General features: G+C 44.9%; 1 protein-coding gene across 3 annotated transcripts in view; it reads right to left on the bottom strand.

Moving 5' to 3' along the window:
* LOC141085922 (dimethylaniline monooxygenase [N-oxide-forming] 2-like) overlaps positions 1-19,800 on the bottom strand; it is a 114,458-nt gene that overhangs the window by 39,199 nt on the left and 55,459 nt on the right. For all 3 annotated transcript variants that reach the window (XM_073571558.1, XM_073571556.1, XM_073571557.1), the window contains one exon: positions 16,449-16,611. In XM_073571558.1, coding sequence (XP_073427659.1) covers positions 16,449-16,611 — 163 coding nt within the window. The remainder of the gene's footprint in view (positions 1-16,448; positions 16,612-19,800) is intronic.

Here is a 19,800-nt window from a genome sequence, read left to right as displayed (position 1 = left end):
GTGTCATCATGGCAACGATCGGGCCCCCCATGATGACATCATGGGGGCCCTTTCCTCTGCCTGCCTTCGAAGTGATGTGATAGCTATCAAGGGGGTTAAATTGTCAGGAGTGGTGAGGGAGTCGCTCCTGGCAGTGAGTGTCAGTTGTCATATAAACTGAACACCTGGAGGCCATCGCTTGCTCACAGCTCCTGTCTGCGCAAAATCTCCATGACGCATCCATACATACAAGGTTGGTAAGTACGTACTGACCTAGACATATGGCTACGTCCAAGGTTATGAAGGGGTTAATGTACATGAAATCAACTGGATGCTTTATAAAGATTTTGTCATGATCTGAGTTTGATCTGACAGATTTAATGTATATAGTGAACTTTTTTCCTTTGGCTTGGTGCCAAAGTGGGTTGATTGCCCCCCGGTGGCCATTAGGGTCATTACACGTGGTGTCATTTGGTCTAAGTTACCCCGGTGGTGGCTCAGGGGAGTGCAGGAGGTCTCCACGTCCCCATTCCCTAGTGCAGGGTCCACCACTGTAATTGTTCCCTGTGTTTACCCTTATTATTTAAATTCGCCAGCTGGAGGCGGGGTATCCAGTTTTACGTGTACTTCTTAAATTCGCCAGCTGGAGGCGGTGTATCCGGCTGCACATTCCATTATTATTTAAATTCACCTAGCTGGAGGCGGTGTATCCAGGGTCACGTGTGCCATAAATTCGCCCTGCTGGAGGCACTGTGTCCAGTCACACGTTGATCGTTACATTATCACCAACCTTAAAACTTTTTTTTTCTGCTGAGCCATGGACCTAATGCAAACCTTTACCCAGGTACTGCAGACCTTTACTGAAGAGATTAGGGGGCTGCGCGGTGAGATGGTGCAGTAACTGCAGCTGTTGGTGGGCCTTGGAGGTTTGATTCAGGCACAGGCTCAGCCAGAACCCAAGATATCTCTCCCGGACCGGTTTTCTGGAGGGAGAGATCAATTCTTGGTATTTCAGCGAGCCTGCAAATTATATTTCAGGCTGCGTCCTCGTTCATCAGGGAGTGAAGAGCAACGGGTGGGAATCATTATGTCCCTTCTGAAGGGGGATCCCCAATCCTGGGCCTTCTCCCTGCCGGACGATTCACCATCTTTAGAGTCGTGGACGAGTTTTTTGCGGCTTTGGCGCTTGTGTATGGGGATCCTGATGGCGTCTTTCTGGCGGAATCCCGACTCCATAGGTGTAAACAGCGAGCCCGGGTTGCCGAGGAGTACTGCTCAGAGTTTAGGAGGTGGGCCACTGACACTCAGTGGAATGACCCTGTGCTTAGGAGTCATTTTGTGCAGGGTCTGTCTCCAAAGTTGCAGGACACTCTGGTGCAGTACGCCGCCCCCAGGTCGCTGGAGGCCGCCATGTCCCTTGCCATCCAGGTGGATAGATGCCTTAGGGGAAGACATACACAAAATGTGCCCCCTGTAGTCCTCTCCAGGGGGGAGGACCCACCAGTGCGGTTGGTGGAACCCAAGCAGCCCGGTGTTGTTGGTACAAAAAGGGGGTTGCCTGCGGTTCGCCATGGTGGGGGGGTATGCTTTTCCTGTGGGAAGCCGGGCCATTTCATGGGAGCCTGCCCAGTGCGTGTCAAGTCTCCGGACAAGCCTATGCAAGTAGGAGGTGTTGGGTTGAGTTCAGGCCTGCCTACGGTTCAGGGAGTGGTGTCAGCATGTTTTTTCTGTGGGCAGACTGGTCATGTTCTTAAGGCTTGCCCATTGCGCGCCAAATTATCTGTATCATCTCAGAAGCCGCATACCCCTGGTCATTTGGAGGGAGATGACCAGGGAGTGTACATTTCCTCCATTTTGCCCTCCCAAGGTATCATGTCAGTAGAAGTGTTGGCTGACGGGGTACCGGAGGTGGTACCGGTGCTTGTGGACAGCGGAGCAGGAGTCAGTCTGGTGGATGCTCGCTTTGTCCAGACTCATGGCCTGAAGTGTAGGACTCTGGCCCAACCTATAAGTGTCCAGGCCATTAACTCTGTTCCACTGAGCCAGGGGAGCTTTACCCAAGTCTTAGAAAACATCCATCTGCGTATAGGACATCATGAGGAGTCCTTGTCATGCTACGTCTTGGAGGGAATGTCAGTACCTATCGTTTTAGGCTTTCCTTGGCTGAAAAAACACAACCCAGTGATAGATTGGCGAGCAAGGGAAGTAGACCGCTGGGGGCAGTCGTGTGAGGGCTGCTGCCTAGGGACTACTGTCTCTGCCGTCTCTCTTCAATGGACCCCTTCCTGTCCAGTGAGAGCAGCGGATGTGCTGCAGGAGAGTAGGGGCAAGTCTCTGCTCTTGCCGCTAACCAACCCTGTGAGGCGCGGACCTCGTGGTGGAAAGGGTTGGAGTGTGGTGTACCCCATGTTGAAGTGCGGGGGTGTGAGTGTGGTGACACAGGGGGACGCCTCTGTTGTCAATTCCAGAAAGAGTTCTCCAAGTGGTGACAAACGAAAGAGTGGCAATAAACGTTCAGGTCCGGACCTGTGTGTGAACGAGCATGTATGGGTGGCCTCCAAAAAACATCCAGTGGAAGTGTGTTGTGTAGTCTTACCAGCTCATACCAAACATACACATACACAAATCGTTCCCCAGGTCGGCGCTTCAGAGATGTGTAGTACCTCCAGAACATATATTGCCAATACCAACAGTACTCGTTTGTCATAAACCTGAGGTTCAGGTAGTGGGGGTGGATCTGGGCGTCCCTGCTGTAGGGTGTTCCCTAATGAGGAGCGGTCTTGATGGTCCAGAGGCCCCTCATTAAGGGGAGGGTACTGTCATGATCTGAGTTTGATCAGACAAATTTAATGTATATCGTGAACTTTTTTCCTTTGGCTTGGTGCCAAAGTGGGTTGATTGCCCCCGGTGGCCATTAGGGTCATTACACGTGGTGTCGTTTGGTCTAAGTTACCCCGGTGGTGGTTAGTGGTATTACACTTTAGTTAAAGTGCACATTTATCATGCAGGTGTGATTGCTGGCTCTGCTATAAAAGAGTCACAGGTGTTGCAATCAGAGTTGGTGATAGTTGTTCATTTGCAACCAACCTTGGTGGAGGAAGGAGCTGGACAGAGCTCCCTGCAGCACGGTCTGAGCCCTGTTGTGGACATAGTCAGAGGGGATTTCCTTGCAGCTTTGACAGAGCTTGGTAGCAGAATTTCAGGAGGAGAGCTGCATTCTGGTGGTGGACTCTGTGCTGGAGCATTTGCACAGAGAGAGCTAAGTGTTTCTTTATCCCTGTTTGTGACTTTCCTTATGTGTGTTCTAGTACAGTGGTGGGATTAGTTTCCACACCGACGAATTCCCTAGTGAGGGACTAGGTGCAGGGTGAGTCAGGGTTTCTAGGTTCCCGATCGGCGCCCGGTGCGAAACCGGCATAGGGACTGTTGAGGAGTGCAGGGTCACTGGCTCAGGGGAGTGCAGGAGGTCTCCACGTCCGCATTCCCTAGTGCAGGGCCCACCACTGTAATTGTTCCCTGTGTTTACCCTTATTATTTAAATTCGCCAGCTGGAGGCGGGGTATCCAGTTTTACGTGTACTTCTTAAATTCGCCAGCTGGAGGCGGTGTATCCGGCTGCATGTTCCATTATCACTTAAATTCGCCTACCTGGAGGCGATGTATCCAGGGTCACGTGTGCCATAAATTCGCCCTGCTGGAGGCGCTGTGTCCAGTCACACGTTGATCGTTACAGATTTCTTCTTAGTGCTGTATTTTATTTTTAGATTTAAAATGCAGATTTTCAGTGTTTGCAGATATCTATCGCTAGTATCGTAAATAGAGTTCGAGGAACCCCATCCTGGCTCTTTCCTGTAATAATATCCCCCATTGTGGTTCCTATCATGTAATAAAGTCTCTCATTCTAAACCCTTGAAATTGTAATGTCCCCTATCCTGTGCCTCTTCCTGTTATAATGTCCTTTTTCCTGACCCCTTACTGTAATAATGTCCGCCATACTGACCCTTTTCTGTAACAATGTATCTCATCCTGGTATAATGAGCCCCATCCTAGACCCCTTCCTAGTATAATGACCCTTATCCCAAGCCCCTTCCTGGTGTACTGCCCTCCATCTTGGTATACTGTTCTCCAACCTGGGCCATTTCCTGGTATGATGCTCACTCTTTGCTCCATGACTCTGGACAGGATGGTTACGCCTCCATCCTGGTCAGGTCAGGGTTAATTCAGTCCGCATCTCTTTGGTTTTGGGGCAGCTATTTAATGTTGGCAGTACCTGCATTTAGTGTCGGTGTTACTTCCGTATACTCGGTAAGTGGCTGCTGACCCAGGTGACTCATTCTTAAACATGTGCATCTGCGCTTGTGTGCCTTGCTGTGTATGATTCGGTTTGTCCCCTGACTTCTGCCTCTGCATCCTGATTTTGTACTGCTCTGTCTCTCCTGGTTATCTTACCCCCTTGGCATGTCCCCGTTTATTCTATGTCTTGTCCCTAGATACTGCGCGTTCGTCTGGCTTCTGACTCCCGGCTCTCTTTGACGACGTTTACTGTCTTTGCCCTGTGCTCTGCGTGCTCAGTGTCCATCCCTGCACTCACGTCTGGTTGCTCCACCCCCTGGTCATGTGATTGCTTAGTGCCAGGTCCTTGGTAGTGATGGGCAGTCCGGCTCTTTTTGGTGATCTGGCTCACTCGGCTCCGCTCACCAAAAAGAGCCGGCTCTTTTTGGCTCAAAAAGCGGCTCTTCTTGCAAAAAGTGCTACTTTCCCCACTTTTATCACTCCGGTCTCTTAACTATAAAGCCTGGGCCTCATTATACTGCTGTACAGGGGTCTAGTGAAGGCTTTTTAGCCATTTTGTCAGAGTGTAAGCTCCTGGGATCAGGCCCTCACTCCTGTCCGTATTGCTGATTTGTGTTATCCTCTAAAATCTGATATTTGTCCATGTGTTCTACATTAGTCAGTGCTGTGACATCTGCCGGCACTGATTATTCTAAGGCTATGTGCACACGCTGCAGATCCACAAGTGATTTACAGTACAATGCTATTCTATGGGGAAAAAACCCGCTGTGTACATGCTGCGGAAAAATCCAAGCGGAAACGCAGCAGTTTATTTTCTGCAGCATGTCAATACTTTGTGCGGATTCCGCTGCGTTTTTTTACACCCATTCCATTATAGGAATCCGCAGGTGTAAAAACGCAGGGGAAATCCGAACAAAATCCACAATAAATCTGCATAAAAACCTCACGGATTTAGACCTGCGGATTCTGCCAAGAGATGCAGATTCCACACAGAAAATTCCACACAGCAATCCGCAACATGTGCACATACCCTTATAAATAAATCCTTGGAGACATGTTCCAGGTTCTTACAGAGTAACTCTGATATCTGCACCATACATGGCACCCCTTACCTACCAATTATGGTATGCATGGTCCCCTCATCCCCAATCCTAGTATGCATGGTACCCCTCATCCCCCAATCCTGGTATGCGTGGTCACCTCACCCCCAATCCTGGTATGCATGATCCTCTCACCCCCCTATCCTGGTATGCATGGTCCCCCCTCATCCCTATCGTAGGATGTATGGTCCCCTCATCCCCAATCCTTGTATACATGGCACCCCTTACCTACCAATCCTGGTATGCATGGTACCCCTCACCGCTCTATCCTGGTATGCATGGTCCCGTCATCCCTATAATGGTATGCATGGCCCTCTCATCCCTATTCTGGTATATATGGTCCCCTCACCCCCCCAATCCTGGTATGCATGGCATCCCATTCCTCATCCTGGAATGCATGGCCTCCTCTCCCCCCAATCCTGGAATGCATAGTCCTCTCACCCCTAATCCAGGTATGTATAGTCTCCTCACCCCCTATCCTGGTATGCCTGGTCCTCTCACCCCCCTATCCTGGTATGCATGGTCCTCCCAATCCTGGTATGCATGGTCCTATCACCCCCCTATCCTGGTATGCATGGTCCCCTCACCCCCCCCCTTTCCTTGTACGCATGGTCCCCTCACCTCCCTTTCCTGGTATGCATGGTCCCCTCAGCCCCATTTCCTGGCATGCATGGTCCTCTCACCCCTAATCCTGGTATGCATGGTCCTCTCACCCCCCTATCATGGTATGCATGCTACCCCTCACCCCCCAATCCTGGTATGCATGGTCGTCTCACCCCCCTATCCTGGTATGCATGGTCCTCTCACCCCCCTTTCCTGGTATGCATGGTCCCCTCACCCCCCTTTCCTGGTATGCATGATCCCCTCACCCCCCAATCCTGGTATGCATGGTCCTCTCACCCCCTATCTTGGTATGCATGCTACTCCTCACCCCCCAATCCAGGCATGCAAGGTCCTCTAACCCCCCTATCCAGGTATGCATGGTGCCACAACTCGCCCTCTACTGACTTCACTGTGAATACCCGATCGGTAATCTTTTGTGCCGTGATGTGAGGGCGGGTTGTTGGGCCGGAATTGGCGCCTGCACATTCCTCTCTTTCTGGCGCCACTTTCTTGAAGACACACTGCAGTGTGTCTTCCACAAAATGGTGCCGGAAAGCGCGGACTGAGCATGCGCCGATTCCGGCCCAACAACCCACCCTCTCCTGTCATCACCGCCAGACGCAAGACCCCGCGGCAACACCGAATCGGTAAAGTGTTGTGCCGGAGATCGCGGTATGCATTCAGTGCTTACGCATACCGCGATCTCCTGGGGAGAGTGCGTCTACCGTGATCTTGTGGGCGGTGCGTCACTCTGTCTGGAGCCAGACTGCGCAGGTGCGTCGCACTTGTGCAGTCTATAAAGGCTTCAGACAGACTGATGCTTAGAGCGTTATATTATACATATACCCCGGATCTGTCCACAGAGTTTCTCTGCCTCAGATTTAAATTATTACTTTCCCACTGTAGAGCAGCAGGAACTACAGAAGATAATGAGAGGGATAAGATGGCTGTCAGTGCCTGACCTCAGTGCCTCTGCTCATCCTGCAGCTGCCGGACATCCACTGTTTTGTCAGTGACACTGACAGTCTGTGTGACTGCACATTGTGATCTATCACAGATCATGTGTGTGCACTCACTGCACTGAGCAGCCAATCACAGTACAGCTATGTGTTCATGTGGGAGGAGCCCAGTCGCAAGTCAAAGCCTTGCTAGTCACTCCCGACTTGTGCTCACTGCGCTAAGCCTCCTCCTCAGCTCCTCCCAGCCCCCAGTCAGGCAGGAAGAAGCTAGCAAACAGCAGGGAAAAAAAAAATTTGGCTCAGCTCCCAGTGGTGAGCCGACTCCCGTCGGTCACATGAAAGAGCCGGCTCTTTGTCTCGGTTCGTTCATGAACGACACATCACTAGTCCTGGGCTCACTACACCAGTCTCACGTACTTGTGCACTTCGTGCCTTCTGCCTGCACTCCCTGTGCTCATTCACGAGCCCCCTGATAGCGCCCCCTAGGTAGCGCCAGTGACACCTTATGTGTCATTACAATACCAATAGATATCCATAATTATGTAAAACAAAAATAAATAAATTTGCCGTTGCCGTGTTCAAAATGACCTGATCTATAAAACCGTCACACTATAAAACTCCTTCATTGAACACCGTAAAAAAACGTGAAGAAAAATGCCTTTTCATCATACTGAGGATCAAAAAGTGGAATAAAACTCGATAAAAATAGTTGAATATAAAGTAAAAATGGTGTCGCTGAAAACATCATCTACTCCTCAAACAAAAGCCACCATACAGCTACATCAGCAGAGAAATAAAAAAGTTATAGTTCTCAGACTCTAGTCACACAAAAACAATTCTTCTTTCTAAAAAGTAGATTATATTGTGTTACAGCAGATAAACATTAAAAAGCACACGTTTTGTATCGCTGAGTCCAGAACAAACCGATCTGTGAAACTGTGGCACTGGTTGACCCCTTCTGTGAGCAAAGTAAAAAATAAAGAAAAAACTTGCCAAAAAACAATGCTTTTTCTTTATGCAGCCAAACTAAAATAATAATAAAATACGATCAAAAAGTCAAATGCAAATAAAAATGCTATCTCTGAAAAGTCATCTTGTCTCACAAATAACTAGCTGCCAAACAGTTCTTTTAGTAAAGAAATAAAAAAGCTATAGCTCTTCTAATATAACAATGAAAAATCAATTTTTTCTTAACAAAATTGTTTTTATTGTGTAAAAGTGGCAAATGTGTTATCGCTGTAATCGTATTGACATGAAGAGTAAAGCTGTCATATCACTTTTTCCACATGGTAAATGGCATAAAAAAATTTAAAAAAAAATTCCTGAATTGCTGGTTTTTGTTCATTCTGCCTATTGGAATAGAAAGCAATAAAAAAATGAGCCTTAAAATGATATCAATAAAAACTCTGATTCTTCTTGCAAAGAAAGCAAGCCCTCACATGACTGTCTGCAAAAATATACAAAAATTATAGCTCTCAAAATATGGCGATGCAAAAACTTGTTATTACAAAATACAAACTTTTTTAGTGACTGATAGTACCCAAACCTCAAAAAAAAATGCTTGGTATCGCTGTAATTGCACCGACACGAAGAATAAAACCACCTTGTCATATAGCATGACAAATTGCATAAAAAAATAAATACGCACAATTCTTGACCTGCTGTTAATTTGTTTATTTGCCTTCCAAAGATCGCACTAAGGTTTGGTTCACATTTATCTTGCTCTCTACACTGAGCACTTACACTGGGGTTTTCGTGTAAATTGCTGAAATCCGTGATTCAGACCTTTTGAAAAAAGAAACACCTCTGAACAGAGGCCAGACGTAATGCTTCTGCCTCAGTATAGTGATTGGATCCATTGGGGGTTTCATCTGAATCATGTCATTTAGATGGAAACACTTATGCAAGTGCTCAGCGCAAAGAGCAGGATAAACGTGATCCAAAGTGCTATGTAAAATTTTCCCAACAAAAGCTTAAACTAAATCCACAAAAAAATTGTTTGTCATCTGGAGGGCTTCCATGTTACTAGTAATACAAAAGCTCTTTAAAATCAAAATGGCTCCCCCTCCAAAAGAAATCCGATAAATTCTGCACTCTTAAATCCAAATGATTTCCTTCTTATTAATCACAAACTGTGCATAAACCACATTTAGCATTCCCAAGTTTGTAAGTACTGTAGAGATGAAGGTCTGCTTAATTTACGGGTTGCGTGACTCCAGAAGCACAAGCTGGGCACAATGTTCGGGCACTACAACTTACTGGACTCCACAATGTACTAAAAAAGTAGACTTGCAGTTTTCACTCAGCAACATATACTGCTGTTTGTTTCTGTATAACACCCATGGATTCAAAATTGTCACTATATCTTTAGATAAATTCCCATAAGGGTGTAATTTCCAAAATGGGGTAACTTGAGGGGTAATTCTGCTGTTCTGGAACTTAGAGGCTCTATATGTGGAGTTCACCAACTATTCTAGGAAAATATGTGCTCTATGAATCAAATAGCACTCCCTCCAGAGTCTCGTTGTGTGGCTAAGCAGTACTATACAGCCATACAAATTTTGGTGCCATTTTTACTGATTTTTCCATGTGAAAATGAAAAATCTGGGGCTATAACAAAATTTTTGTGGATAATAAATAATGTAATTAGTTTTTCTTCACCGCAAAATGGTGAAAGGTTCTGTGAAACACCTCTAGTGTCATTATGATCGCTGCACTCTTAGCAGTGGTGGATTATAATGAGGTCAATCTGGGCGGTAGCCCAGGGCCCAGTGGTGTGGGGGGGCCCACCAGCCCAAGGAAAATTGCTGCCTCAATATAATCCGCCACCATAGTACCACGCCCCCCATCTACCGACCCCTTCCTCCCCCTCCCAGACCCACCGGCCACCGCAGCCCCAGCCCCTCACTAATAAAGCCCTGCTCTGTGCGCACAGGACCTGTGATGAGGTCACAGGAGGGGAGGAGTCAGGGGTTACATGATCAGGGGCCTTTCAGTGGAGGCCCCTGATCATGTGACACCTGACTCCTTCCCTCCTGTGACCTCATCACAGGTCCTGTGCACACAGCCCTCAATGTATTGTATGTGGGATTGCTGTGCTGGTTCTCATGGTGCTGGATGAGGGAATTATGTGTGGGGTCATGAGGGGTTAACAGGGTGAATATAGCTGCGTGTGTGTGAGGTGTACAAAGCAGAGCCGTGAATGTGCAAGATGTACGGAGCGGAGCTGCACGTGTGCGAGGTGTACGGAGCAGAGCCGCGAATGTGCGAGGTGTACGAAGCGGAGCTGAGCGTGTGCGACGTGTACGGAGCAGAGCCGCGAATATGCAAGGTGTACGGAGCAGAGCTGCACGTGTGCGAGGTGTATGGAGCAGAGCTGTGCACGTGCGAGGTGTATGGAGCAGAGCTGTGCACATGCGAGGTGTATGGAGCAGAGCCGTGTGTGTACGAGGTGTACGGAGCGGAGCCGCGTGTGTGTACGAGGTGTACGGAGCGAAGCCGCATGTGTCTGCGAGGTGTACGGAGCGAAGCCGCATGTGTGTGTGAGGTGTACGGACGGAGCGAAGCCGCGTGTGTATATGGAGCAAAGCCGCGTGTGTGTACGAGGTGTACGGAGCGGAGCCACATGTGTATGAGGTGTACGGAATGGAGCCCTGTGTGAACAGAGCTGAGCCGTTTGTTTACGGAGTGGAGCCACGCGTGTACGAGGTGTACGGAGCGGAGCTGCGCGTGTGCGAGATCTACGGAGTGGAGCCACGTGTGTACGGAGCGGAGCCGCATGTTTGTACGAGGTGTACGGAGCAAAGCTGCATGTGTGTACGAGGTGTACGGAGCGGAACCGCATGTGTACGAGGTGTACAGAACGGAGCCCTGTGTGTACAAAGTGTACAGAGCTGAGCCGTGTGTTTACGGAGCAGAGCCACATGTGTACGAGGTGTATGGAGCAAAGTCGCATGTGTACAAGGTTTACAGAGCAGAGCCATGTGTGTTCAAGGTGTACAGAGCGTGGCCGCGTGTGTATAAGGTGTGCGGAGCAGAGCCGAATGTGTACGAGGTTTACGGAGTGGAGCTATGTGTGTACTGAGTGGAGCCGTGTGTGTGTGAGGTGTACAGAGCGAAGCCGTGTGTATGAGGCATACAAAGCGGAACCGTGTGTGTATGAGGTGTGCGGAGCCATGCGTGTACAAGGTGTATGATGTGGAGCATTCATACCTCCCAACCGTCCCAGATTTTGAGAGTCTGCCCCACTGCCCCGACCGGGAACTTACTTTTCCCGCAGACACAAGAGTATACGGTGGAGCCCCGAGGAGCACTTGAAAACTCGCACGTGACATTCCATCAGAAGTGACGTGCTGGAAGCTGACCGGAGGAGATTGTGACGGACCATGGAGGCACTTCAGGGAATGCTTCAGATCATCACCATGTCCTATGTCCTCTTCCGACAGCGCGGACAGTGTGATCGCCTTGGATTTGGGAATGTCGGTCATGTGAGTGGATCATGATATGTCCTGCACCAGGAGGCTCAGGTGGGCACTACAATGTGAGCCAGGCTGGTATAGTATCTTTATAGAATCTTTCTTTCCCCTCTTTCCTTGTCTTTCTTTCTCTTTTCATTCTTTCTTTCTTTCTTTCACTTTATGTTCTTTCTTTCCCCTCTTTCTTTCTCTCTCCCTCTCTGTTCTTTATTTCCCCTTTCTTTCTTTTTTTCTCTTTGTTCTTTCTTTCACCTCTTTCTTTCTTTCTTTCTCTTTCTTTCTCTTTTTGCTCCTTCTTTCCCCTCTTTCTTTCTCTCTCCCTCTGTTCTTTCTTTCTTTCCCCTTTCTTTCCTTCTTTCCCCTCTTTCTTTCTTTCTCTCTGTTCTTTCTTTCTCTCTACCTTTCCCCTCTTTCTTTTTTCTCTCTCTGTTCTTTTTCCTGTCCCCTTTCTTTCTCTGTTCTTTCTTCCTTTCTCTCTTTCTTTCTTCTTTCTTTCTTTCGTTCTCTCTGTTCTTTCTTTCTCTCGCCTTCCTTTCTCTCTCTTTTTTCTTTTTTTCTCTCTCTCTGTTCTTTCTTTTCCTCAGTACCAGTCTGTGTGCCCACAGTACCAGCCACTGTGCCCTCAGTACTAGCCAGTGTGATCAGCAGTGCTAAATGGGTGTGGTTGGGGCGTGGACATGGGTTTGACTAGTTGTGAAATGGGTGTGGTCGGGCGGCCGGTAACCAATCATCAAAGTGGAAGTCATCTGTTTCCATCAACTTTGTTATATGTCGGCAGTGGGCACCTCTAGTAAGGTGGCCACGAGATGGCGGGTTTTGTCACCTCTGCCTCACACATAAGTTACAATGAGGTGTACTTTATTCCTGCCACATTTCTTTCTTGGCCTACTGAGAGAAATGTTTTGACCAGTTGAAAGTTATGCAACCTGAGGATTGTGCATGTGTGTGCTGCCCGCATATATATATATATTTACTTACTCCGACCTGTTATGAGTTCATTTTCCCCTTCACCATTGAGGTCTGATGAACTCCCTCTTTTGGTGAAGGGAGGTAGTGAGGCTGATTACCAAGCACCTGAGCTGGGAGAGGATGACTGGGCGATGGGGATTTCTGACTGGATATAAGGCAGCCGACGCCCTTCTGCCTCGCTGGTGATTTCTCTGTGGAATTCTAGGAGACCAGTCTGATTCCTGCTCCTCAAAAGCTAAGTTTTCTGCTTTACCTTTTTGCATTTGTGTTTTAGTTTTAGTTTGCCTTGCTTTTCTGGATTCTGCCATTCCCTGCTGGGGTGAGCTGAATTCCTTTTTGTCGGTTTGCTCTGTCTTCAGAAAATACCTGAGTACTGATATAGTCTTTTTGAAGCCTAGCATCTTCAGGGCCTTTTTCCCTGTCAGTCTGTTGGCTCTTAATTTGATAGGGTTTTTCGTGGATTGCAGACAGCAGCTTTCCTATCCTGTCCTATCTAGATAGCTTGGGCCCCATCATTTGCTCAGTCTATCTTTCTATCTGTGTTAGTGTTTTTTCTTCTTGCTTCACCGTCATTATTTGTTGGGGGCTGCCTATTGCTTTGGGGTCTGCTCTGGGGCAGTTTAGATTTCCCTTTCTGTCTTTAGGCTAGGTAGTTCTCCGGCTGTGATCGAGGGGTCTAGGGCATCGTAGGAACCCCCCACGGCTAATGTTAGTTGTTGTTGATAGGTTCAGGGGTCTGCAATCCGATAGCTGCCAACTTCTCTGGTTTTCTGGACTTAGCTAGCATTTCTGTTTTTGCCTCCTACGGTGACTCATTCATAACACCGACCCCTATATAAACCCTTCCCCTCCGACCGCTGTCCACTTTCCCATGCTCCTGTTCCAATCCTAGGGTCTTTTTTGGTCCCGCCTTGGTCCTCCACATGCTGACATCTTGGACATGACTAACATTGCGCAATGTGCGCTTGTTCGCCGCCAGATGCAGCGTCGTGTACAGTGTGTGAGGAGATGGCGACTTGTCTGTGGTGTTAACCCCTCTGCTGACATGTTGGGCACAGCCTGTGACGAGGAGCGTCTCTTCCTGTGTATCCGGCCACAGGCTGCATATCGGAGGCTGCTTCTACTATCTGGGGAAGTTCATGAAGCAGAAGCCTCTGTGTGACTCATGTGAAGTAACTTGTCTGACTGGTCATGGGTCCAGGTCAGCAGATGATTGCAGACTATTAGCTGGTTTCGATGTTAGGTACAGGTGAGTCAGGACTAGATGTTGGGTGGAAGCCTTCCAGTATTTGTAAGGCCTCATGGACACGCTCTGCATTTGGTGTTTTTTACCTCAGTATTTGTGAGGTCTCGTACACACGTTGTGTATTTGCAGAGGTTTTTTTTACCTCAGTATTTAACCCCTTCCCGCCCCTTGACACACCGCATGCGTCATGAAAACTAGTGACTTCCCGACCCCGTCATATGACCAGGGGGCCCACAGAGTCTGAACAGCCCAGGGCCCTGGCTTCCCTTAATCCACCCCTGACTCTTAGATGAATTAATTAAGATATGTAGTCTAGAAAATGCAGTGACTTATGCGAGGGTTCTGCTGTTCTGACCACTCAGGGGATTTGCCTATGTGACATGGCACCTATAAACCATAACAGCAATATCTGCACTATAATATGGCTCTACTTCCCTTCTAAGCTTTGTACGGTGCCTTAAAAGTAGTTTTTGACCATATATTGGATATTCTCATACACAGAAGAAATTGCATAACAAATAGTTTTATTATTTTTCTCCTGTGTACCCTTGTGAAAATGAAAAAAAATTAGGACTAATGCAACATATTTTTGTGAAAACTGTCATTTTTTTATTTTCACGGCTCACGTTTTAAAACTCTGTGAGGTATCTGTGGGTTCAAGGTGTTCACCACATCTCTAGATAAATTCTTTGATGGATAAAGTCTCCAAAATGGGGTCACTTGTTGGAGATTCCATTGCTTAGGCACATCATGGGCTCTTCAAATGCAACATGGCGCCCACAGACCACATCAATGTCTGATCAAAAATGTTGCTCCTTCCTTTTGGAGCTCGGCAGTGTGCCTACACAGTAGTTTTTCACAACACATGGGGTCTCAGCATACTCAAGAAAAATTGGACTGCAAATTTTGGGGTCCATTTTATCCTGCTACCATTGTGAAAATGAAACATTTGGAGCTAAACCAATATTTTTTGGGGAGGAAAAAATCTTAATTTTCATTGTCACAGCTCATTGTTATCAAATTCTGTGAAGAACCTGTAGGTTCAAGGTGCTAACCACGCCTCTAGTTAAATTAATTGAGGGGCATACTTTCCAAAATGGGCTAACTCTGGGGGATTTCCAGTATTTAGGCACATTAGGAGATCTATGTAAGTGATATGGTGTTTGCTATCCCACCCAATTTTGGACTCCAAAAGTAAAATTCTGCTCTTTCCCTTCTGAGCTCTGCCATGTATAAAAACCTTAGTTTTACACCACAAATTGGCTATTGGTGTACTCAGGCAAAATTGCACAACAAATTGCGTGGTCCATTTTCTCCTGTTATTCTTGCAAATTGAAAAATTTGAGGTAAATCAAGATTTTTTTGGGAAAAATCTTAATTTTCATTTTCACAGCTCAGCGTTGTCAAATTCTGTGAAGCAGCTGTGGGCTTATGCTGCTCACCAAATATCTAGATAAATTCCTTGAGGACTACAGTTTCCCAAATTAGGTCACATTTGGGGGGTTAATGTTATCAACATTACTCACTCTAACTCACGGGTAACAGAAAGAAGGTAAGACCCTTCAGTGAGATGCTGCACCCACATCCAACTGGTGCCTGTACAGACTAGAAAGACTATAGCCCCACAACTCAAAAGCATCTCTTTAGACCTGGCTTCCTAAAAGGCAATTGAGGGATTTATTGAGTCTATAAAGGAATGATAGGGGAGGCTACAACACACTGTCAACAAGAGGAGAGGAAAGTGTGCAAGAAGATACAAAAGCCTTTTTTTAGGCATTTTCTGTAACATAGGTTTTTTAGAATTACTTCACATGTGATGTCCATAAAACAATGGCTTTGTAAATGTTTGAAAAATTAGAAATTTTTGATACATTTTAACCCTTCTAACTTAGTAAGGAACAAAATGATGCTTCAAAAATTAGGGCTGATGTAAAGTAGACATGTGGTAAATGTTATTTATTAAGTATTTTGTGCGGTATAACTATCTAGTTTAAGGGCATAAAATTTCAACGTTTGAAAATTGCAAAATTTTCTAATTTTGTGTCAAATATTCTACACATATCATATCAATTACCCATTTATATGAAGCACAACATATTATGAAAAAATGATCTCCGAATCACTGGGATATGAGTTATTACCTCATAAAGTGACACTGGTCAAAACTGAAAAAATTGGCCAAGTTGATTTAGCCTGGTCAGGAAGCTGAAAACAGGCTTCTGGCTTAAAGGGATAATGCTCCCCATCCTGGTATCATGTTGAGCCACTCTCTTCTAATACATTAAAAAAATAAACGATTCCTCTTACCTTCGACTGCTCCCATGATATACGGGGTCCTCTTCTGTATAAACTTTAGTGTGTTGCAATGTATATCACAGCCATGCGCCATTCGTGACTGGCATGACTGACTGTCAGCTGCCAGACTCTGATTGGTTGGCAGCATGTTTTGCAATGCAGGGACCTGGCGGGTCTGTTCGGCGCAATGTATTTCAGCTGAATGTGTGTCCTTGGACGCACATCCAGCTGAAGTAGGGGCTGGCGTTGACGGATCCCCCCCATCAGCATGGGCACAATCATGGCAGAGGATGCGACAGCGATCATTATGTCCCTATATTTAGCTGTACTCTTTGGTTTGTAGATATATTTCTAAAAAGTCAGACAAAAGGAATGTTTTCTAAAGCTACCTAAAGTGGATACATGATGTAGAATATATATGGAATTATAGAACAATTGTATGTTTCCTTACAACAAACTCATGGTGTCTAAATTATGTAGAAATTAGGTCAAATTAAAAAAAAAACCATAAAATAATACTTTATAACTACCTGGAAAAGTATTCAAAGGCATCAGCGGCTGCTCATGCTGACCAGTGCAAACCATAACTGCATCAAATATATCTGTCTTCTTTTCTCCATTGCTTTCTGTAGTAACTAGCCACTGACCAGTGACTGAGAACTCAGAATGCTTCTCTACTCGGCAAACGGTTGTCTAAATTCAAGACAAAAATGATCTAATATTAACAGGAGAATGCTTTAAATGTAATTTATTAATTTGCTTTTGTTATATCATTGATTTGATTGGGTTTTTATTTATAGGAAGTCTGATACATTGAAATTTTTCTTTTTAATTACCAACTTAAATTATTGAATAATATATTATATAAACGATTACAATTATATTTTATTTATATTTATACAATTTGGATTCATAAACGTTTGTCAGAAAAAAGTGCCTAAAAGCTAGTATGTTTATAATATACAGTGGTAATTTTGCAAGGTTTCCCACCTGCAAACAATGGAGAGAGCTGCAATTTTTATCGTATGTATACTCAAACTGTGATAGACAATCTAAAAATAAAACCCAGATGTGATGGTGTGATGGTGTGTGAGGTATCACTCTGTCTATGTTCATATTTTTACTGATTTTAGGAGTGTTGTCTTGTTGCTCTCTATCATTCTGTGTATTCCCGTCTGGTCTAGAGTCTGACTTAGTAGGGATGAGTGAACATAATCAGTTATCACTCGTTACTTAGACGTTGCTTGTTGTAAAACTCAAATCACCGCCCCGCATCTTTGGCGACTTTTAAGCAGCCAATGGGCATGCAGGGATTGCCTGTGAGTTATAGTAATGCTGTAGCCTTCTTGGTTCTGGCAATACTGTGGTTGGCTGGCCGTATGACATCATCAAGGATTATAAAAAGACAGGCACCGCCAGGTTCGGCACACTGATGCCATTGCACATCTGTGTGACACTTGGTATTGAAGGGAGACAATGCTTGTCTAAGCCTGTGTGTATAGAATAATGAATCAGAGGTCTGTAGTGTTGATACTGGTGCTGAAGCTGAGCCATCATACTAACAGCCCTTCTAAGGGCTTATCGTTTGCTGTGCTGTGTGAATAACATATAATCTGTATATAGCCTAGGAAGGGAGAGAGTACGCAGGAGCAGGAAGAGTGACAGAATCCAGTGAGTAGACAGGCATTAGGCCTGTGCAGTCTGTTGGCGAATATATAGCAGCAGTTTTTTTGTGGGGGATGAAAAAATTGAATATATTTTGATTCATCAAGGGTTGCTTGCTTTTTTATGTTATATAATATGTCTAAAAAACATTGAAACATTTTCCAGGGCTACATTTCTATGCAGTATTCAGTATTGTGGAGAACTTTAAAACTGAGAAAAATTTTGTAGGCTCCCATATCTCAGCCATACAATGTTATGTATTCTGTGAAGATTTCTGTTATCTCTAAAACTGAGAAAAGCTTTAAAAAATTTTGCAGGCTTCCATTTCTCAGCCATACAGTGTTACATGGTCTGTGACCATTTCTGTGTTCTGTAAAACTGAAAAAAAGCTTTTAAAAAATTTGTAGGCTTCTATTTCTCTGCCCTACAGAGTTACGTGGTGTCTTTGAACATTTATGTGTGCTCTATTACTGAGAAAATGCATTGAAACATTTTTCTGGATTTAATTTGATTGTCATCCATGCATTTTTGCATTCTTTCTGTTACATTACGGTACAGTAAACTCCCCAAACCCGCTTTGATTGCTGCAAGTGACCTTTTTTTTGTCTTATATAAAAAATAAACGGTTTCAAGCGATATGTCAATTACAAAATGCGTAAGGCGTGCATTAAGTGATGTGGATGTGCTCATGATGGTGCATGCAGACGCCGATGACATGGGGCAGGTGTGATTATTAGAAACAAAGGATTCAGCTCACCATAGTAGAAGTCTTGGTTTGCGGAGCACGGAAAAGTTGTGTCAAACGCGGAACAATCAATGCATAAAGGGCCAGCTCAATGAGGGTAGTGCAAAAATTCTTCTTTTTATTCACTTTAAAAGATTTCCAGTAGAGGATAAAAACATCAGCAAGAACAAGTAAGTAGAAATGCGATATTGACGCGTTTCTGGTGAACTAGCACCCTTAATCATGATATCCAAACATTTACTTGCTAGACACTAATATGCTCAGATCCGGTCACACACATTGGTATGGTGATTAATTAGCTGAGCAAAGTGAAAACATGTGAAAGACAAACAAATTAAAATAAAGACTTTGGCTTTCAGGACATTATCAAATATTATGCAATATATATTAGACAGAGCAGCATATGATGTTCCTAGAGAACGTACATAGTTTAGACACAAGTTCCAGCTATAAACTGCAGCAAGAAATATGTGAAGCAAAGTAACAGTGGTCACCCAGCAACTTATAGTGACCACATTTGAACAAGAAAGCCCGTCTGTACCACTAATCTCCACAACAAAAGGAAGTTTTCTTATCGTTGAGATTAACACAAACTACTTTTGGGATATTAATTTTGGCTTGAGCACATTTGAACAAGAAGTATTTTTATATACAAAAAGGATTTTTACATACAAAACATAAGAGCCCCAATTTCTAGAATTATACCCTATATATCAAAAAATTACAATTTTGATATAATCCCGCTAATTAATCCATAAGGATCTATCAAAAGATCCTATCTTGTGAGAAATAATTACAACAAATTGTGTATAATTCCCTTTATTGAACTAAAGAGCACATGAGATGGTCAGTAGAATAGCATGGCGTCCCTCTTTTATTTAAGCCTTGCGGTACGCTAGTGTTTAATTTGAACATCAACCAAGCTTCTCTACTTCTGAGTATTTTTTCTATATCCCCCCTTCTTGGCGGTTTATGAATTTTTTCGATTGCAAAAATTCTTAATGATTCCAAGGTACTATGATGATGATTGATAAAATGGGCAGAGATTTGTTTCTTTGTCATTTATGTGTTCTCTGATCATAGGTTTAAATTGACGCTTAGTACTTCCAACATATTTTAGATTGCAAATAAAACATTCCATGATGTACACTACGTTGTTTGAAATACAGTTTAAGAAGGTTTTTATTGGAAACGTGTTTTGATTACTAGAATCAGTAAATTTAAAGCATTTATATGAAAATTTGCAAGTTTTACATATTGTGGCGCCACATTTGAAAAAACTTTTAGTACTAAGCCAATTTACCGACTGAGCATGAGATGCATTCATAAAACTTGGTGAAGGGCTATGAGCTAATGATGGTGCTTTCCTGTATACTATACGGCATCCATTCTCAATAATATTGGCTGATTTCTGGATCTTCTTTAAGAATATATAGATTACGGTATATCCTCGTGTATAAGTCGAGATTTTC

Source organism: Dendrobates tinctorius, unplaced genomic scaffold, assembly GCF_039654945.1.
Source record: "Dendrobates tinctorius isolate UK_male_01 unplaced genomic scaffold, ASM3965494v1 ptg000029l, whole genome shotgun sequence".
NCBI lineage: Eukaryota > Metazoa > Chordata > Amphibia > Anura > Dendrobatidae > Dendrobates > Dendrobates tinctorius.
This window is presented reverse-complemented; position numbering and strand designations above follow the sequence as displayed.